The sequence below is a fragment of the Schistocerca nitens genome, chromosome 3 (assembly GCF_023898315.1).
Source record: "Schistocerca nitens isolate TAMUIC-IGC-003100 chromosome 3, iqSchNite1.1, whole genome shotgun sequence".
Classification (NCBI taxonomy): domain Eukaryota; kingdom Metazoa; phylum Arthropoda; class Insecta; order Orthoptera; family Acrididae; genus Schistocerca; species Schistocerca nitens.
The window spans coordinates 648916698-648939898 of NC_064616.1; the positions used below are offsets into that span (position 1 = coordinate 648916698).

Genomic DNA, 23201 nt, shown 5'->3' on the forward strand with positions numbered 1-23201 from the left:
TATTTACTTGTCATCTGTGTCACAAAATCAATAATAGTTTGTCTTACACATATGAATACCAAAACAGCACTACTACTTCCTAAGTCATATGAAGAGAATGTATTAGTTTTTTTTTTTTTTTTTTTTAATTTAGCAACTCATTATGTACACAGTTTTCCTGCACCATTTTTTCATCTTGTGAATTAACAGAAGCTGAAATGAAATAGAGTGTACTGATAATAGCTGTTCATTTACACTAACTCAATATATATCTATCCATCCCCTTTCAATGGAAAAAAACTCTTCACTTTTCTACAAAATATACTACAGTGCAAGCTTAGCTACATTTTTCAGCACCCAACATACTTTCCCACATTCAACAGTGTTAGCATTTATTACACAAGAAGCTACAAAACAGCCACCATCACAATCACAAAAAAGCAACCCACATGAAAAACAATTTTTTAATTAAAAGCTTGAACTAATAGTAAAAAGATTACAGCAGACAATAATGGAAAGTAACAGCCAAATATGATTTCAGCCTCCTTCCTTGATCATCTTTCCAAAGTAATAAATTCAAGCAGCCTCATTAATAAACAAGTCATGTGGGATACAAAAATCCAGTATATGGATAATAGGGCAATTTTAGGCAGTTTTACAATACTCTTTGAAACTGATCTCTAAACACCACAATATCAAATCCATGTAATTCTATGTACTGGTTACTGATAGTAAAATGAAAAACTGCTGCTGTTTCTTATTTCTTAATGCTTTTTTCTTCAAATGCTATCTCAAAGATAAAGCTGTTAATTAATGCAAATATCAAGTATGAAAAATCTAGGCATACTACTGTAAGTAAATGTGGACAGTGTAGTGAAGGTAACACGTACAGTATACTAAATTAAATGTCCAAATACCTGTTTTGTGCTATTTTTCGCAATGTGTCTGGACACCGTATCAGTTTGTCCAACGTCTTGACTATTGACGCAAATGTTGGCCTGTGAGTTCTTTCCTTCTGCCAGCAGTCCAGCATTAATTGATATATTGCTTCTGGACAGTCCATTGGAGCAGGAAGCCTGTAAAAATTTGTATCAAAAGAAGTTAAAAGACTTTGTCCAACTAACACTGCAACAGAAAAACACCTGGGCAAAAATCAGTTTCTTTGATAGGGATTCAATTTAGTAATGTTTAGCCGAAAAATAAATTCAGTGTAATATTATTTAGGCTATCATCAAGACACAGTTTTACATCTGCAGTTACATTTCTGATATTAATACAGAAATGAAACTTAGCATGTGATCTCTAAGAACATAAAATCATTATACAATGCAAAAACTAGAGAACGGTAAAGCAATATTATTTACAATAGCAATGGAAGCATTAAAGTATATACGTATGTATGATTAATACTAGTTACTTTTGTGTATTGCTTCAAAGCAGCTTGTGAAGGAAATGATGTAATATGTTTTTATTTTCTTGCAACATAAAAATAGAAGTTAGCAACATGTGGAACAGAAACAATACATCAAGTATTACAGGAAATTTAGATGTCCATGGATGGAATAGTCTGCAACATTCATGATGTTAGTGTCTCATACAACAATTATAAACATGGCTTAATATTAATGAGAAGCAATGAACTTTCTCCAAGGTATGAAGTATTGATAAAGTGTCACTGAATTAGAACAATGCCATTTCCAGAGTGAAGAAATTTCTGATAACATTGTGATCAGAAGAAATCCCACATTCAGGTTTAACAAAAGTGTTCTCTGTGACAACACTTCTTCATAATGCTGAAATAAGTGCAACTTCTATAACTTAAGATCATACTACATAGAACAGAGACAAGACAAAGTGTCTAGAGAGTTCTGTAATGGAAATCAGGTGGGCATTGAGTAATACAATGACAAAGTCAAGGCACAGTTATTAAATTGGAAATATTAAATGGGCAAAAATTAAATTTCACAATTATAAGCAAAAGGGGAAGGAGGAAGGCAGAGAGAGTGTGTGTGTGTGTGTGTGTGTGTGTGTGTGTGTGTGAGAGAGAGAGAGAGAGAGAGAGAGAGAGAGAGAGAGAGAGAGAGAGAGAGGGGTTGATAAAATGTTCACTTTTCCTTTGTATCTAAAACATTTTCACTTACCTGTAACCCTTCTCTATAGACTTAATTACATCTTGATTACTCCAGTTCCAATATGGTCTTTCGCCGTAAGACATAACTTCCCAACAAACAATTCCGAAACTCCACACATCTGATGCAGATGTGAATTTCCTGAATGCAATAGCTTCTGGCGCTGTCCATCTTACTGGAATTTTTCCTCCCTTACAATAAATAAATAAATAAATAAATACATAAAATAAAATAATATTACTTCATTAAACTAGTTATTTACTGTGGAAAAGACAATATACATGTTGGGGACAATATTCTTATACTAGCTGAGAAACCAGGCACTGCAAAGGTATTTATTTATAGCTGTGCCCAAGACCTCATAATCATTGATTTTATTTTCATCCTACAAAGTTTTTCTGTACACAGTGTTTCAAGTAGTAAGGCTGGGGCCATGAACAAAGAGCTAGTTTGCTTCACTAACACAGGAGAGAGCCATGTAGAGCTGGCTGTGCAAAAAGCAACTGACACTAAGGTCCACATCTGCAACACACAGAAACTTTTATTGTGCTTTGTCTACAGTCACAGCATAGCTCACAGGGAATTGTACACATTTCAAGCAAAATGGTAAACTGTTAGGAATAAGTGGGATTGAGGGTACAAAAAATCAGTTTACTGCAACACTTCCCATCAAAATTTCCCTTCTTTGATGTTAAATTGGAATAAGTGGGATTGAGAGTACAAAAAATCAGTTTACTGCACCACGTCCCATCAAAATTTCCACTTCTTTGATGTTAAATTGGAGAGAACTAACTTCATGCCTCTGTGAGTGAAGGCTTCTGAGGAGAGAGATAATGCATGATGCTCTCGATTAGACTTACATCGCACCTCAATTCCAGAAGGAATTTCCAAAGAGTGAGTAAAAGCCTGATCTTCTCAAGCCACAGCAAGTCTTGCCTCACCATCTTAATAGGATTCCTGAGACTGCATTGTACTCAGTGCTTTAGCCATTCTAGTGTATTCAGAAAGACTTGACCCTTTTCTTGGCATTTTTATTCATGAACAAAATGAACTGTAATGAGCTGGAACTCAAATCACAAAGCAAACTTTTCGTAGCAAAGGATATAAATAAGACCTATCAAAAGAAGCAAAGCAATGTCGTTAAGTTTTTAATACAAGGTGTACAACTTTGCTTCCGCCGTTTGCTGATAGGTGGCGACAATGGTAAGTAGCGGTCGAAAGAAACAGATCAAAGACATCAGGCAGTTAGCTTCGACCTCGCTCAACATAATCTCATTCAAACATTAGTTGATTTGTGTCTGCATCATAAGTTGTTCTTGATTGAAAATGTCAGTTTACAAGCCTAATTCTCCTCATCTATGGGAGGTGTTACTGTTTTGATTCAATATGAAGAAAACAGCGGCCGAGTCTCATCAAATGCTCTCAAGTACGTATGGTAATGAGGCTATTAGTGAAAGAACGTGTCGTGAGTGGTTTCAACGCTTCAAGAATGGTGATTTTAATGCCGTAGACCGGCATAGTGGTGGAAGAGAAAATGTTTTCGAAGATGCAGAATAAGAGACATTGCTGAGTGAAGACTTGCATTAAACTCAAGAAGAACTGGCACGTTTAGTGGGAGTGACACAGCAAGCCATTTTAAAACGTCTCAAGGCTATGGGCATAATTCAGGAAGAAGGAAGTTGGGTCCTGTGTGAGCTGAAACCAAGAGACGTTGAAAGGCGTTTGTGAACAGTTGCTTCAGAGGCAAAAATGGAAGGGATTTCTGCATCGAATTGTGACTGGGGACGAGAAATGGGTTCATTACGAGAACCCTAAACGCAAAAAATCATGGGGATATCCCGGCCATGGTTCCACGTTGCAGCTCGGCGTCATGTACTACAAGGTGTTAAAACCAAGTGAAACAATCACAGGTGCTCTTTATTGAACACAATTAATGCATTTGAGCAGAGCATTAAAAAACAAATGGTCGCCATACAACGAGAGGCACGATAAAGTGATTTTGCAGCACGACAACGCTCGACCCTATGTTGCAAAAGAGGTCAAAACGTACTTGGAAACCTTAAAATGAGAAGTCCTACCCCAACCGCCGTATTCTCCAGACATTGCTCCCTCTGACTATCACCTGTTTAGATCAATGGCGCATGGCCTGGCTGACCAACACTTCCGATCTCATGAAGAAGTCACAAATTGGATCGATTTGTGGATCGCATCAAAATATGAACAATTTTTTTGACGTGGGATTCGTACACTGCCCGAAATATGGGAGAAAGTGATGGCCAGCAACGGAAAATACTTTGAATGATACATGTGTAACCAATTTGATTCATTAAAGCCTCAAATGTTGGGTAAAAAACAGCAAAAGCAAAGTTGCACTCCTTGTACAAAAACCAAAATTAGTAAATCCATACATCCTAGTCAAGTAAATTTAATTTAATTTCATCCATCCTTGCTAGGAGGGACGAGAGGATATTTTAACCAGCAATCAGTAAACCAACAGCTGTATTTTAATCTTTAATTTATTCCAGAGGCAATCAGTTTCAGCATTCCATTATGCCATCATCAGGCCACCTATGGTAACATAGTGGGTGAAGTTATACTGCCAGACAAAATATCATGCTAAAGTGAACCAATATCTGCACCAGTGTATGTAACATGGCTGTACATTCTTAAAACAATCTGAATGCAACTCAACTGTAGCTGTGTTACACATGCTGGTGCATATATTGGTTTGCTTTTACGTGATATTGTCTGGTAATATAAGATCAGCCATTGTGTTATAATATAGGGCCTTGATGATGGTGGCAGCAGGAAGGGCATCTGGCCACCCTCTCCAACTACCACTGCCAAATCAATAGTAACATGGCCAACCCTGCATTGAAGTGGGACAAAGGCCCCAAGAAAGAAAGAAAGAAAGAAAGAGGGCCTGATGATGGAATAAAGGAATGCCAAAACCAGTTGTCTCTGGAATAAATGAGAGATTAAACTACAGCTGTTGGTTTATTTATAGCTGGTTGTATAAGCAAAATAATTTTTTATTCATAAAGATAAAATTGTTTCACTTCAGTCTGTCACTGACATAAACTTATAAAATACTTCTGTCACTGTTTTAAAAAAAACTAAGAGCACCGCCTATAGGTTGTTTGGTGTACTACAAAACTAACACCACCACCTATTGGTTCTCTGGTGTAACACACCATGATGATTAAACATCTGTACTACACTGAGAACACAAGTTTAGAGAAAACTTTAAATTACAATCTCCAATAATCCAATTCTGATAAAATAAAGCCTATATGTTGCCCCAAGCTACACTCAAGTTACCATTAAAATTAGCCTAGCAGTTTTGGAGATTAAATGTGTTCAAACAGACAGACACGACGATCAGATAAAACTTTAAATTATGAATTTTTTAATCCAGTTTTGATGAAATAAAGCCTACATGGTGCCTCAAGCTACACTCAAGTTACCTGTGAAAACCCATGAAAATTCGTCTAGTAGTTTTGGAGATTTGTGTGTTGAAACAGTCTCACACAACAGTTTTACAGTTTTATTATTAGTATAAATTATATCAATAAATATAGTACATGTACTAAATTATAAATATGAAAGACTGTAGAATTATTGCAACAAAAGTTATACGCTACAGCATCACTATTCATTAAGATTGTATCTTATTAGTGCAACATTGTTTTATTATTTGCCCCTTCTTTATTACATTTCCACATAAAAATGCTTGCTACCTGAAAGTGGTGTAATGTACATTGATTTTTTTAAAATTTTTGTATCTGACTAAGCTTAGTTTCAAGCCTTTAACAAAATATGAGGGGCACTCAATATGTACTGCAACGCATTTTTTCTCAGCAAATTTTGCTTAAAAAATTGCGAAATTTATCCTGGGACATTGTGTAATATTCCCACATTGGCCACTATAGCTTCCTGAAGTTCCAGTAGCTGATGGTGCGTTCCAAGCAGAGAGCACTCATTGAGGTTCTTTTGCCAGAAAACCAGAACATCACAGACATTCATGGGCACTTGCAGAATGTCTAAGGAAACCTGATAATGAAAACAATTAGGGTGAGTTATTGGGCGAGGCATCTGTCATCATTTCAACAAAAGTCACGCAAACCTGCCCGATCTCCAGCGCGATGGCCTGCTGCACACAGCTATGACTCCTGCGATGTTGGAATGTGTGGACACATCTCATTCGAGGTGACCAATGGATCACAATCAAACACCTCGCTGCTCAACTAGACATAGTTGTTGGTAATGCTCACAAAATTTCACTGGACTGCTCTTCCTCACGGACTCTACAGCCTGGATCTCAAACATTCCACCTTCTGTTTGGCACAATGAAGGATGCACTCTGTGGTAAGCAGCACACGCTATGGCAAGCAGTAAATGGATGATGCGAAGGTTACCAATGCAACAAGACATTAGCTGTGATGTCGACCATGGTGGGGTACTGTGCAGGCATACTGGCCTCCCAGTATGGTGGTGTAAGACCACTGCATTAAATGGGGATTATCTTGGGGGGTAAAAAGGACTTTGAAGCCAAAAGAGTGGGGAATAATATGGTGTATTGGAATCCTGAATAGAAACACTTGTATTCAGAAAAAAGTGTTGCATTACTTATTGAGTGCCCATTATAGCTGGAGAACATTTGTAAGTTCCCTTCTTTCATTTATAATCAATTATATTCCATTCCAGTTACAAACAAAATAAATTATTGTTCTCTAAACCACACTTCAGTAGTTAACGTACAGAAAGTACCAAAACATCTCCATATATTTCAAAATATTGATATACAATTTGTAGCGGAGCAAAAATAGGGCGGTTATAATGAAAGTGCAGCTACTCAAAGAGGGCCAGTGTGGGCTGTAATAATCATATGGCAGCAAAACTTGGTAGATAATCTAATGCATTAATGCAGAAGCGATTTACACTGAAAAAAAAAAAATCAGTTACAATTTTGGTCACCAGGTCCAAATCTGGCACTGTGAATGCTAGAAAGATGTATAGAAATGTTTCTATATGTAGTAGATTACAAATGGCACAGGGACAAAAAAGGGTCAAAAAAGTGAGAAAGGTATAAGGTTGATTTTGTTATAAACCACAGCTTACACAATTTGTACAATACGTGCACCGGAGATGTTGATGAGATGCTGAATCCATAAAACAACATAATCAACAGTCACTTGCATCAGTTGCAATAGACTCTGGGCAATGTCTTCCAGTATACTGGCCTCCAGATCAGGTAGAAACTGAACATGTACCTGGTAAATGAGTTCTTTTAGTATTTCGCATGGATTTGGATCAGGTGATCTTGAAGGCCATGCATCTGGTAAACCTCTGGAGATAAAAACATTCATTGAAGGTAGCATTAAGCTGATCCTCCACTGGGCAGGCAACATGAGGTGTTGCCTCATCTTGCACGAAAACTGTGGTTTCCACACAGCTGTGTTCTTCCAAAGCAGGAGTCACACGCTGTACAATGAGGTCTTAACAATGTGCAGACGTCACAGTACACGTGACAGGCCCTCTGTGTGTATTCTCTTCAAAGGAGAATGGATCGAGAATAAAGGTGCTCGTGAATCCACACCGCACAGTCAGATATGGCAGTTGCAATGACTCATTGTGTACAACACACGGTTTAACAGTGCCCCAAATATGGCAGTTCTGTGTATTCACTGCAACCTGTAGTGTAAAATATGCCTCGTCACTCCACAGAATGTTGCCTGGCCACATGTTATTAACTTCAATCTGTGCCAGAACATAAAAGAGTTTCACTGTCTCTCTTCTCAGCAACCATACTATTCACTCACATCACAGCATGTCATACCATGATACAAGCAGTCTACAGCACCAGATATGCACCTAGCGGCCAAACTGGAACTAATCTTTTTCCCAGCATAAAACGGTTCTGTGTTAGTACATTCGCATATCTATCAAATTTTGCTGCCATACAATAATTACAGCCCAAACTGGACCTCCAGGAGCAGCTGCACTTTAATTATAACCTTGTGGTATTGCATACATTTTCCAACAGCATTCACAATTATGCTACTCAGAATGGCAGTGACATAAATATGAGAGTTCTAACAAAAAATGAATGAAATTTAAGTCCATTCAAAAGTTATTCTGTACACATCTGAGTAGGATAAACACTGGGTCTGACATTCACATAAATTATTTATTACTTTCAACATTACAAACACTAACAATGAACAAAAACGAGAGAACAGTCCAATGTCACTAACGTGTTATTTGTGAACATGGTTTCCGTACGAATGCACAAAAACTACTCTACAATATTCGGCTTCTCTGCTGTACCACTAGTCTCATCTAAAATTTGCCATTGCTGTAACTTCTGTTATTTCTTTTCAGTAATGACTTCACACTCTTTTGTAACAACACGTTTTTTCCTTAAGCTCCATCACATTTCCAGCACCATAAAGCAGAAGTTTTGTGCCTGAATCCTGTACTATCCCATCAGTCACATTCTAAAATAGTGAGCTGTGATCAGTATCATTATGGCTGGCAATCTTCTCCATTACGAGGAAATACTCTCGGAGAGACTCTTCTCGTTTCTCCTTCTGTTGAGATAGCAGTTTTTAGATCTCTGCAACATTTGTCTTCATATCACATTCTTCTCACAATGTTCTCTTCAGTGTGGCCCATCATGTGAGACCTTTCTCAACCTGTGTAAATAGCTTAGCCATACCTTCAAAGTGACATTTTGGAGAAATAAGCATTTGCAGTTGGTTTCAAGGCATTAGAAAAACCTTTTCTTTGAAATCTGAGATCCACTTTTTGGCTGGATATCTGTCACTGCCACTAAATAACTTAGGACCACCCTCAATGTCATGAAAAAACAGAGGACATTTATCTTGTCAATGTGGAGAGCATTATGTTTCACTTCTGTCGTCTGTTTCTGAACTGTAATCTTTTCCATCTACTTTTCCAGAAAACTCAAGTCTTTTATTGCTACTTATTTGAGATGCATCCTCTTCTTCATCAGCAGATCACCACCACCCTTTTCAGATTCTATGTTGTCAATAATTTTTAACACAAGTTTGTCAGTGTTGGATAAATGATAGCAAATTTTGGTAGTCATTTCATTTTTCATCCCACTAACTAAACACAATATATTGCTATCAATTCTGCTTCAGAAGATGATTCTACCATAAATGACTTCTTAGCTTCAAGTTAACTAACCAGCTGTTGATTAAAAAGTAAAACCTGAAAATTCTTTAAAATGTTTCCAACGTTTTCGAAAATTAACTTATATAATGAGTTAATGGCCTTAATCGCTGCAGAGGTTATATTTTTATTTATTTTTTCGATTTCATGAAACACTACCATTTTCAGACATTTTTTGTGAAGTATAACTCAGCATCTCATGTTCAATCTTATTTTGTATAACAGCTTTTATTTTGTTGGATATTTCTCCCTCCATCATAAGGTTTAAATTTCTCCTTGAATCATTCTGGTACTGCTAATAGCCATTAAAATATGAATCCTCATTGTACATCCAAAATCCACACAATCACACGTGACTATGTCATTGAAGGCAAAATGGCACTCAGAAAAGCTCATCATAAAAGTCAAAGATTAGATGGTCAGTTTGTAAGAAAAACACTTGGTCCGAGTTCTGCATATACTATTTACTACTTTCATCTTACAACCTCAAACAATGAACAAAAACAAAGAAACAAAAGAACAGTCCTATGCAACTTTCACGTTACCTCCATAAACACACAAACTACTCTGCAATATTTGGCTTCTTTGGTGTGTCACTAGTCTAGTTGATAGGCAATCCCTCATCCAAATCCCACATTTGAAACCACAACAGCCCATCTATCTTAATGTTGCCACGCGATTAGTGAAGAATTGTGAATAAATTGGGCACTATTAAATAGTTTCACAGTACAGTTCATCAATATGGTAGAATCATCAATCGTTGAAAAACTTTCACATTATAATGATAATTATCAGCAATAATAAAAGATAGTTATTCAATGGATTACTTTGCAAGCAGGGCAGCATGCTATTTACATTTGCAACATTCCTTTTACATTATATACTGATGTTGAATACATCTCAGATTTGTGGTTTATAGTGAAACTGGCTGTTTTACATGTAATTATGTTACTGTCTGACAAGAACATGTATTCATGAAATAAATAAATAGTTTAAAACATAGGAAACCACACAGCTAAGTGCTTTGTTTCAAATATATGGTAATAATTGTTAGTAGACGTTTTCTGTTATTATTACAGAACTAGGAAAATGCAATCTTACCCTTGTAGTGTAGGCGCCTTCTGTTGTACTTTCAATTTCACGACTCAGTCCAAAGTCTGCAATTTTACAAACAAGTTGTGCATTGACAAGGACGTTGCGAGCTGCCAAATCTCTATGGACGTAGTTCATTTCAGAGAGATACTGCATACCAGATGCAATGCCTCTTAACATCCCCACCAGTTGTATCACTTGGAATTTACCATCATTTGCCTGAAAGTAGAAATGTCAAAATTTTATTGTATCTCTTGTAATTTACCATAATTTGCCTAAAAGTAGAAATGTAAAAATGTCCCTCATTAATAGATGTGATTAAGCAATAAGCTTGATGTGATGGTTCATGCTTTCTAAGCATACACGATCAACTCAGCCAAAAATCGTAAAATGTGGAGATCAATACTCTTGAAGCTTAAATGCAATGTAAATAGTTAACGCAATAACTTAATGCTCAGTGAAGGACACAAGGGATATTAAACATAGCACCCATATTTTGTGGAAAATAAGTGAAAAGGTAATGTGAACAAGATTAGTAACAAGAATAAGAGAGGAAAAGATAAGTGTTGTAAACTGTCAGAGAAGTACATGTAAAGATAATGGCTCTGAGCACTATGGGACTTAACATCTGTGGTCATCAGTCCCCTAGAACTTAGAACTACTTAAACCTAACTAACCTAACGACATCACACACATCCATGCCCGAGGCAGGATTTGAACCTGCGACCGTAGCAGTCGCGTGGTTCCGGACTGAGTGCCTAGAACCGCGAGACCACCGCGGCCGGCAAAGATAATGTATATGTATGAATATAAAAAACAAGAGCAACTTCAAGAAAAACTGAGAACTTAGCTATGTACAAAAAGGGGCGTTTTCAAAAAGTACTGGGAATTTTCTTTTTTTGGAAATAATTTTATTTATTCTTGAAAATATTGTGTGACTAGAGCCTCTCGTCGGGTAGACTGTTCACCTGTTGGAAGTCTTTAGAGTTGACGCCACTTCGGCGACTTGCGTGTCAATGGGGATGAAATGAGGATAATAAGGACAACACAACACCCAGTCCATGAGCAGAGAAAATCTCTGACCCAGCCAGGAATCAAACCCAGGACGTTAGGCATGACATTCCATCGCACTGACCACTCAGCTACCAGGGGCAGACTACATGATTGGGCCTTATTTTCACAGTTATAACCATATACCCATCTTTTGTCACCTGTTATGACGTGTTTCAGTAGTGCTGCATCATTGTTGACTTAATTTAGTGACTCCTGGGCAACTTCCATTCACCACTGTTTTTGCTCAAAATACACGTTTGGTACAAATTTTGCTGTCACATGTTTCATACACAAAACATCTGAAAAGATTTCATGGCATGAGCCAACTGATATGCGAACATCATCACCAACTTCTCTGTGATTCAGCGATCATTCATAATCATTTCTTTCACTTTTTCCACATTTGCACTGATTGTTGATGTGGTGGGTTGTCCAGAATGTTTTGTCACCTTCAACTTTCCGTGGCCATCTTGGAAATGCTTATACCACTCATAAGCCCTTGTTTTGCTCATAGCAGACTCACCGAAAGCAACATTCAACATTTCTCAAACTTTGTTACATTTTTTTCTATTTTGTAGCAAAATTTAAAGCAAATTCTCTGTCTAGTTTTAAAACAAATCAATAATCACCACTCATAAACAAACAAATGTAACCTTCTTGACAACTGACTACAGACTAAATATCCAAATGGCTACCAGTGTACACATACACTTCAGATATTTAGCAACACACACACACACACACACATACTCACACACACAAAGAAAAAAAAAGAAAAGAAAAATCATGGCAATCACACTAATACAATTTGCAAAATTACAAAACTCCTGATACTTTTTTTTAACACACATCGTATATTATGAGAGACTTTAACAGATATTTTAAAACGAACAAACAGTGTTAAAAACTGAAATGGAACTGCACAGTTGGAAAAATTAAAATCAAAACTGAAAAATTCAGTCTGGCCACAGTTACAGGCCAGACAATGGGCCCACATAACTTGAAACGACCTAAACAAGTAATTTAGCCTAACAAGCCTCTTGTGCACTTCAATGCTGATAAATCAAATGTAAAAATATGTGTGAATTCCTAAGGGATCAAACTGTTGAGGTCATCAGTCCCTAGACTTACACACTACTTAAACTGACTTAGGCTAACTTATGCTACTGAACAACACACACACACCCAAGCCCAAAGGAGGACTCGAACCTCCGGTGGGAGGGGCCACGCAATCCGTGACACGGTGCCTGAAACTGCACAGCCAGCCAATCAAGTATTGGGTGAGGACGACATGGAAGTAATCATAAATTACAGAACTGTCCCCTCACAATAGGTTACAGACGCCACTAGACAAGCATTGAATACTTCCTAACCACATGTCACAGTGCTCAGGAAAATTGTACTGGAAACTTGAAATATGGGAGAAAGTTACTTGAACTTGTGAGTTACAGTAAATGTTAATATGCACTTATGGAAGGGTACAAATGTGTCAAAAAGCATGAAGTGATGGATCACTCTTCTCAGTGGGGTACAATTGAAGCCTGCTGCAGTGTGGAACGCTTACAATGTGAAAGCTAACTTTTGATATACAAGCCCCCATTGAAAGTGTATAATACAAGGGCCTATTTTAAATTATATAATCGAATAGGACCTACTCATCAAGAGAGTGGTGTCCCAGATGACACTCTTTTTGTGAAAGAGTGATTTGACAAATACTTCTCATAAATGAGAATACTTGAATGGTCTCTGAGGTCACAAGATAGCAGCACGATGAAGCTACAGGAAGCTATTCAATGTGGTCTATGCATACAAATTGAAGTGTTTTGTAATGTGATATTGGTTCATAGAGCTGAACAGAGATGTATATGAGATGGTAAGAGAAACACTGTTTACATGTTGGATGCTTGAGAAAGTCAGAACATTTTGATTCAAGGGAAGAAGCGTGTTATGGAGTACAAGGGAGTAGAATTTGGTTATCTGGCCAACATTCAAGTGAGTTTGCAGTTACACCCACATCATAGTAAGGGGACAAGAAAATATTATGGGAAGGAGTGTGTTATGGATGCTACTATGAGTGAGTAGAATGTGGTATCCAGCCAGCAAAAACCAGTAGCTGTGATGTACATGCACAGACAAACAAATGATTATAGTTTCAGAAAAAACTGGCTGATTTATTCAAGAGAAAGAGCTTCACAATTTGAGCACATTAATAACACATTGGTCCACCTCTGTCCCATATACAATCAGTTATTCAGCTTCATATTGATTGACAGAGTTGCTGGCTGCCCTACTGAGGGATACAGTGCCAAATTCTGTCCAACTGGCATGCTAGATCGTCAAAATCCTGAACGGTGGAGGGCCCTGCCCATAATGCTCCAAATGTACTCAGTTGGGAAGTGGCCAAGGTAGGGTTTGTCCAGCTCGAAGATAAGCAGTAAAAACTCTCACCATGTGTAGGCGAGCAGTATCAAGCTGAAATGTAAGCTCAGGATGACTTACCACAAAGGGAAACAAAACGGGGCATAGAGTACCGTATTTACTCGAATCTAAGCCGCACTTTTTTTCCGGTTTTTGTAATCCAAAAAACCGCCTGCGGCTTAGAATCGAGTGCAAAGCAAGCGGGAGATCTGAAAAATGTTGGTGGGTGCCGCCACAACTAACTTCTGCCGTCGAATATATGTAGCGCCACACAGGCATGCTTTGTAGGCACAAAGATAAATATTGCACCAAAATCTCTGCGTCAGTAAATAAATTAAACAAAAAGTGGAAGACGAGCTTTTTCCTCCACCCAGAGTTTCGACAACTGCATTTTGGTACATTATCCAACGAAGTAAATACAAATTCTGTATTGTTGTTCTTCGAATGTAGCAGCATTTCAATGTACTACGAAAATCCGACTGGCAAGACTGTTTGGGATGTTTGTCAATATGGCCAACTCTACGTTCTGAATTTTTTCCTACCTGTGAGAAGAGATGGTTGCTAATATGAGCTTTTATGAATTGTGAATCACATGTAGTATTCTCTTCACCATAAGATTAATACGAATATAAACATTTTGCCATGTATTGTTTCGTGTTTGCTACTATCTCATTTAAATCCTGTCTGCCTAATAAACTACGAAACTAGAGTGAGACAACAGCAAACGCGGAAGAATATACATATCATGTCATGTTTATATTCGTATTATTCTTATGCCTGATAGTGATACAGTCAGAAATGAAGCACGGCAACTGACTAGATTTTTAAATCTAAGATGACTCTAATTTCTGTGCAGAATGTAATGAACTAAAGAGGCGCCTGCAAAGATTTTGGAACGGAGAAAAATTTTCGCTAAAATTTCATTCAGAACATCATCTATCATACGCAGTCTGTTATTTGGTTCTTGTTGATCATTATCAAAGAAAGCAGTAGTGTAAGTAACAACAAATGTTTCGCTAATGAGACGACTCCTCTCTATTTTTTATTTGTAAGCGGCGGTATCGCGCACAAAAGCAAGCCACGCCGCGAGCGGCGACAGGCCGTAAACACGCACTATCAGAAAGCGTCAAACAATGCATGACACAGTGCAGTAATGCATTGTCAGCTTGGAGTGACGTAAACACCTATAACAAAGAGAACGGCACTTATCAGATCAAAGAAAAATAAGCAATCAATTCAAACCAGACGAAGCACGTGAAAAAGGAAGGATATCCGTATAAATACGGACGGAGCGCGTGACGCGTAGCAATGGCTACCTGGTAAATTGCTACTGCTAAGCTTGAGACTCGAACCAAACTACTGCAGCTGTATCGTCATTCATTCGACCTAAATTGTGTCTCATATTACAACTACACGAACTTTGTTTCGATTTGGAGGTGCGACCTAAAACTTTTCTCTCCCCTTGAATTTCGAGTCTCAAATTTCAGGTGCGGCTTAGATTCGGGAAAAAATTTTTTCCTTGATTTCGAGTCTCATTTTTCAGGTGTGGCTTAGATTCGAGTACGGCTTAGATTCGAGTAAATACGGTATCATCAGCGTACTGCAGTGCTGTGAGGGTGCTGCGGATGATAATCAAAGAGGTCCTGTGGCAAAAAGAAGTTGCACCATAGACCATCACTCCTGGTTCTGGTTGTGGCGCCATATGGCAGGTGACAGTCACGTTGGTATCCCATCACTGTCTGGGCATCTCTAGACAAGTCTTCAGGGCTGGAATCTCAAGACAAGTCTTCAGGGCTGGAATCTCACACAAGAGTAGAATCGTCTTCAGAGATGAGTTCCACTTTGAACAGAGTCTCAATGACCAGCAAATCTACCAATTTCTGTCCTACTTGGATAATTCTTTCATAGTGCATTCCTTTTTTATTATTTTTTATTAAAGAGGCAGGGAGGAGGACAATAAGAGTTTTATAACCACTGCAGATAGGAATTATTCTTGCCCAAATGGCTGCCATTTTTGTGTCAAACTAGCACCAGTATTTAAGAAATCAAACAATTTTCTCACTGGTATTCTAGTAGATTTCTTTCCAACTCATTGTTATAAAATATGACACATGAGGTTTCAATTCGACTGCTGACATCACTGCTAGCAGATTTCAGTGGTGTATGTTTCATATCTGTTTTGTTATTTTCCCATTACTTACAATTAGGCCCTCTTTCATTCATTATTACTTTCTTACTGAGAAAAGGTGGTTCACAAGACTTCTTGAGAGAATTTACTTGTTTAGCGGCCTTAAAATTGGACCTTGAAAGATAAGAATGAAACAAGTGACATGATGAAATTTTGAGTCAGTCCTTGAGGCAGGCAGAGATACTGCATTTGGTAGTGCATTACCGTATTTACTCGAATCTAAGCCGCACTTTTTTTCTGGTTTTTGTAATCCAAAAAACTGCCTGGGGCTTAGATAGAGTGCAAAGCAAGCGGAAGATCTGAATAATGTTGGTGGGTGCTGGCACAACTAACTTCTACCGTCGAATATATGTAGAGCTACACAGGCATGCTTTGCAGACACAAAGATAAATACTGGCACCAAAACCCCTGCGTCAGTAAATAAATTAAAAAAAAAGGTGAAAGGCGAGCTTTTTTCTCTGCCCCGAGTTTCGACCACTGCATTTTCATACATTATCCAACGAAGTAAATACAAATTCCGTATTGTTCATCTTCGAATGTAGCAGCATTTCAATGTACTTCGAAAATCTGACTGGCAAGACTGTTTGGGATGTTTGTCAATATGGCCAACTCTACATTCTGAATTTTTTCCTACCTGTGAGAAGAGATGGTTGCTAATAGGAACTTTTATGAATTGTGAATCACATGCAGTATTCTCTTCACCATAAGAATAATACGAATATAAACATTTTGCCATGTATTGTTTCGTGTTTGCTGCTATCTCATTTAAATCCTGTCTGCCTAATAAACTACGAAACTAGAGTGAGACAACAGCAAATGCGGAAGAATATGCATATCATGTCATGTTTATGTTCGTATTATTCTTATGCCTAGTAGTGATACAGTCAGAAATGAAACACGCCAATTGACTAGATTTTTAAATCTAAGAGGACTCTAATTTCTGTGCAGAATGTAATGTACTAAAGAGGCGCCTGCAAAGATTTTCAAACGGAGAAAAATTTTCGCTAAACTCTCGTTCAGAACATCTTCTATCATACACAGTCTATTATTTGGTTCTTGTTGATCATTATCAAAGAAAGCAGCTGTGTAAGTAACAACAAATAGCAGTCTCTTGCCATTGTTTCGCTAATGAGACAATTCCTCTCTTCTTCTTCTTCTTCTCTCTCTCTCTCTCTCTCTCTCTCTCTTTTTTTTTTAGCAGTGGTAGCGAGGCTGTAAACACGCACTATCAGAATGCGACAGACAATGCATGACACAGTACAGTAAAGCATTTTCAGCTTAGAGTGACGTAAAATGGCGCTTATCAGATCAAAGGAAAATAAACAATCAATTCAAACCAGATGAAGCACGTGAAAAAGGAAGGGTACCCATATAATACGGACGGAGCACCTGACGCATAGCAATGGCTACCTGGTAAAGCTTAACTGCTAAGCTTACGACTCGAACCAAACTACTGTAGCTGTATCGTCATTCATTCGACCTAAATTGTGTCTCATATTACAATGGACCAACTCTGTTTCGATTTGGAGATGAGGCCTAAAACTTTTCTCTCCCCTTGAGTTTCGAGTCTCAAATTTCATGTGCGGCTTAGATTCGGGAAATTTTTTTTTCCTTGATTTCGAGTCTCATTTTTCAGGTACGGCTTAGATTCGAGTAAATACGGTCCCCCCCGCCTAAGGCAGGGATCTGTGTCCCAGTAACATTGTAGCACATGATTTTAAGTTGTCATCAGTGTACACTGTTGGGAGTCTTAGTTTGATTCTACAAAGAAAGCAGTTTTACCTGACTCTAGTTACTCATTGTAGATCCTTAATGTGGAAGCCACGGAGTGTGCTAGTATAACTATGCAGGCAATAATCAAATGGACACAGATCTAATGCCTTACCACTTGTAGCTGAAGCTTCCTGGCAAATGAGAATTACACGTCAAATAAGCACTTCAACTTGCCACCTTGTATTTCCCAGCCAACACATTCATCAACAGAGCAAGCCAATTGTGCCTAATAAGTCTCAGGGCAATCAGCCAATACCTCCCTCCTAAGAGTCTGACTCTACTAGAATATTTCTTAACAGTGCACACAGTCCTGCAAACCAAAAGGTTCATTCTGTGTCCATTTGTCACTCAACACGCATATACAAGGTTTCACAATGTCAAGCTTATTTTCCATGTACAATTATTTTTTTAATGTGTTTGACTCCTTTGTGCAGTGTGGGTAGTGCTCAATGTCAGTACTTACTCATTAGCTTGTAGTTTTTCTTCTGTGGAAGAGTTCAGCAAATGTTAATCAGCATCTTAAAAACACCTGTGACCACCTCTCTTTACTTGCTTTCATTATTTTTACTTGCATTTTTTTGTAATGTACAGCTACACTGTCTTTAGTGCCACAATCATGTAGTTCGATCTCTTGTTACAGATCTCTCATCAGAAACTTCATTTCATCTCTGACTGCGTGTGTTAGTACCTTCTTTGGTGTTATTATATAGCTGCACTTAGTGAAAGATGGATAACACTGTGCTTTTATGTGAGGATGCAGGAGAAATCGTCGGATGCCCAGAAACTTTCAGAAGCTGCATTTTTCATAGTTGACAGGCTGGGCTGTAGTAGTGTTGGAGCATCTGGAGTGTAGGCATCGAGGACCTCTGATTTCTTGGTACTGTCTGAGATCTTTGATGTCAGTGTGCTTCCAAAACACCAGGCTTGACCAGTTTATTGTCATGCAGGAGTGAATGTCGGTATATGTAGGTTCACTAACCTCTTAACAGAAGGTGAATGTAGGTACTGGTTGCACACTTGTCCCCTTACACATCACCAGCAGATATGAGATGCTACCCTTTGCTAAGACAATATCTGAGCCAGCAGAGGTTATCTCATCTGCTCAGATATGAGATGCTCCCCTTTGCTAAGTCAATATCTGAGCCAGCAGAGGTTATCTCATCTGCTGGCACTGGGACTGAAATGTCTAGACAAGTGCAAAAATGGTATGACGCCCACAGGGTGACCAACGGAGTCCCTCGGGATAAAGATTGACAAGTCTGACGTATGCCAGGTTAGTTTGCTCTTTCTTTATCTGCCCTGGGTTCTCATCTGATATCTCAATGAGGCTCAGCCTGCAACTACTGAGTGCAGCGGGTGGAGCTGGCTGCAGATAATGGTTCATACCAACATGAATAACACCTCTCAATGAGGCTCAGCCTGCAACTACTGAGTGCAGCGGGTGGAGCTGGCTGCAGATAATGGTTCATACCAACATGAATAACACCTGCTATCAAAATGAAGAGGCCATCCAGTTCATTTAAATGGCTGGCTAATTTGATGTAGACAACAATCCAAGCATGGGGAGGGCAGATAATTGCTTACAATTTGCAGTACTGCCCTCAGAATGGATCGAAGTAACTTGTTTCAAAGTACGATGAAGCAGCTAAACCAGAGACTCAAATGGTGTTTTTATCTCAGAGGTGGATATTTTGAACTCTTTCCCATGTAGAACTGTAGGGCACCCCTTAATAGGTGACAAATGCACTACATACAGCAAGTAGCTACTTGGGTAGCGAAATACAGTGTTGTCCATGAAAAACCAGCCCCGAGTACATAAGGCTCGCCAATTATGCATTGCTCGCCATGAGCAGATACAACAACAAATAGATAAACATGCAATAATTAGATAATAAAGAACTAACAAATAAGCTAATGCAAAGGTCTATATTTACTGAACTGATCTCATCTTTACCTTACATTACATTAGGTGCTGAAAATTACCTATTTTTGCTCCTCCGCACTTTTGTGCCAACCCTAGCATGTTATATACACTTTGTACACCCCTGCCACATCAATTCTCAATATTTCATTACGAATATTGTCCTTCAAGTCTTTTCACATTATTGGGTTATTTGCATGACACTTTTCTTTTTAGTCTGCCCCACAGATGAAAGTCACAAATGATTACGTCTGGTGAATATGATGACCACAATCCTTTGCTGGCAGTCTTTTCTTCTGTGAATCTTTCATGAATTTGTGAGACTGACTCACATGGAGTGTGACAGGTTGTCTCATCCTGTTGAAAGACAGCATATGTATGTTCATGGGTTTGGAGGGTGTCAAGTGTGTGTAAAATTCCTCAAAGATTTGCATATACACAGCACTGTTTGCTGCTGTTTCAATACATACGTTTCCCACAATCTGACTTGCCTGACTTACTAACACAGCACACCCTATTCCAATTTTTTCGCAATGAAGAGGTTCTTCATCAACTGTACAGGAATTGTTTGTTGACTAGTAACTGGTGTTCTGGGAGTTCACATGTCCTGTCAGATGGAACCAGGCTTTATCACTCATGAAATACAGTGGTGGATCCAACACTTCACTCTCAACTGTTCGACATACCCATGTACATTCACACATTTTGTGTCATTTTCCTTATTCAGTCCTTGGACACATCATTTTGTAGGACTTCATCCCTATATGGTGTAAAACACAAGGACAAGACCTACATGAAACATTCACCTGTTGTGGTGGTTTACATTTCGACTTCTTTGGCCTATGGATTATGTGTGCCCGAATATCCATGATTACAGCAGGCGTACAAACGGACAAGGCTTGATCCTTTTTTGCATTTGCAGCTGACCCTGAAGTATGCCTCTTTGTCGCCAAATCGTGTATACTGCTCTTTGTTGGTGTGGATGTGCCAGGAAACTTCTTTGCAAATATGTATTATGTTTCCTTAAATGGACCAGTAGACACATACACCTCAACTATTGTGATTCTCACTCAAGGAGGATACATCACGCTAAGATGTTTACTTCACAAGTCTTAACCAGGTCACAATGGTTTTCGTACTGACAATACAAAGTACAGTTGCAACAACTTTGAAACAATACATGACAACTGGCGGGCAACAATGAGCACTCTAGTACTCAGGGCCAATTTTTTGTGCACCACCAGGTACTTGTGGCACGTACAAGTACGTTTTTTAGGTTGGGAAAAAACTTCCGCAGACATCGTGGATCCTATTCAGAGGGAGGAATAGAATAACAATATTAACAAGCTAGTCTGAGAAAACATCAATATGTTAACTGCAGGAGTTCTCAAGTTAAGATTCTCAGAATTACTATCACTGAATAATTTTAATAATGGCACAGTAGTAGAAGAAAAAGTAAGTGCATGAAACCTGAAGTGAAAAGCAGTGAAATCTTAAAATTATGTTTGAAATATATATTGCAAAGATACACTAGATGCCAATGATGACAGCATATTTATTGCCATAAATAAATAAATTATATCTGCTGAAGTTATTATAGTACATGGATGTGAAGAGATTTGGATCAAGGTAATTTCAAACATAGAGCAGACATGGTAATCAGATGCTTTCACAGACCACTCGTCTCAGGAGCTCTAGTCACAAAACACTTCAAGGGAAACTTGAAGAAGGATGCAAGCAAATTTCCTGATCATGCTGTGGTACCATGGCCAGATTTAAATTATAGTATGAAGGCTTTCATGACCGGATGACATATCTTCTGGTAAACCTTCCGGGATGTAAGGTCGTGGTCCATGAAACTCCGGCAAGACTCACCGGAGGAGAAACACCCCTCTGAAGATGTCCAGCGCAGCTCTGGACGAAACGTTAGGAGCCGAAGAGTTTCATGGACCACGACCTTACATCCCAGAAGGTTTACCAGATTTAAATTTCCCAAAGTTTCACATGATTACAATACATGCCAGTAACAGGGATTCAAATGATATTATACTAAAGATCTTACACAAAAATTACTTTGAAGAGTTAGTTACAGAACCAACTCATAAAGAGTTTATCTTAGATCTTCTGGTGACATAATTAAATAAAGGGAAAGTCTGAAAAACCTTAATGAAGCATAAAAATTGTGTAAAGGGAGCACAAAATTTTAAGCGTTTAATGGATCTTAAATTAAAATTCTACCAATAACTCTAACAAAATATGCTAGCCACAAAAACAGAGCACGACAAAGAGAAGGCCAAAATCCTAGATTTCCATCTTCAGGAATGGTTTGCCAAGTAAAATCATACAATAGTCTTTCATTTCAATCATTGTACAAAAGTTGAAATGACAGGTATTGAGATAGGTAACTGTGGAATGGAAAAAAAAAAAAAACAACTAAAATGATTAAATACAAGAAAGGCAATTGGCTAAAAATGATTAAACACAAGAAAGACAACTAGATCTGATGGATATCTCTAAAATTTTATATGGATTATGTGAAATAAGTTGCTCCCCCTTTAAGCAACAGTTTGTACCTCTCTATGGAAACAAAACAGTCATCTCAATACTAAGAAGTTGGTAGTCATTCAAGTTTTCAAAAAGGGTCATCTGACATGCACATACCATAGACCTATGTCACTGATGTCAGTCTGTTGTAAAGTTATATGATTACTTTATTATGACCACCTGTATACGAAACAACACAGATTCTGTAAACTGTGAAACTCAACTTGCCCTGTTTTTCCATGAGATTTAAAAAGTAGTAGACAGTGATATCCTGGTCAATACTATGGTCCTTGACTCACCGAATGTGTTTGAGACAGTTCTGCACCCCCACCATCTAGTTAACAACAAAATGAGCTTACAGGACATTAGACCAGCCATGTGATCAAACTGGCCCTACTAGTCAATATAACTTAGTATGTCTTTTTTTAACAAGGAGTAATTGCCAGATGTAAATCTAGCTATGGGCATACCAAAAGGGATAGTTGTAAGACTATTTATAAATAAGACTATTTATAAATAACATGGCGAATGATGTTGGAAGATCAGAAAGCAATTCGTGGATGATGCTGTTGCACACTGGGAAGCCACAACATTATAAAATTTAAGTTAAATGCAGCACATCAATTCTTGGTGCAGATAGTGGCCAGCTGACTTTCAACATCAACAAATGTAAAATACTACTTGGCAGACATAAATAGGCAGAACGACCCATAATTGTTTAATTACACCATTAGCAATCAAACACTGGAATTAGCTTCAATTCTAAAAATCTAGGAGTGTGTACAGAGTAACCACATAAAACTAGCTCTAGAAAATCTATGGACCAAACAAATTCATTGGAAGAATTCTAAACATATGTGATTTACTCTCAAACGAGGTAGCTCACAAAACATTTGTTCAATTG

General features: G+C 38.1%; 1 protein-coding gene across 7 annotated transcripts in view; it reads right to left on the reverse strand.

Annotated features, from left to right (window-relative positions):
* LOC126248609 (ephrin type-B receptor 1-B) overlaps positions 1–23201 on the reverse strand; it is a 364329-nt gene that overhangs the window by 24459 nt on the left and 316669 nt on the right. For all 7 annotated transcript variants that reach the window (XM_049949753.1, XM_049949752.1, XM_049949749.1 and 4 more), the window contains 3 exons: positions 10410–10619; positions 2121–2299; positions 897–1055 (listed from right to left, as the gene is read on the reverse strand). In XM_049949753.1, coding sequence (XP_049805710.1) covers positions 897–1055; positions 2121–2299; positions 10410–10619 — 548 coding nt within the window. The remainder of the gene's footprint in view (positions 1–896; positions 1056–2120; positions 2300–10409; positions 10620–23201) is intronic.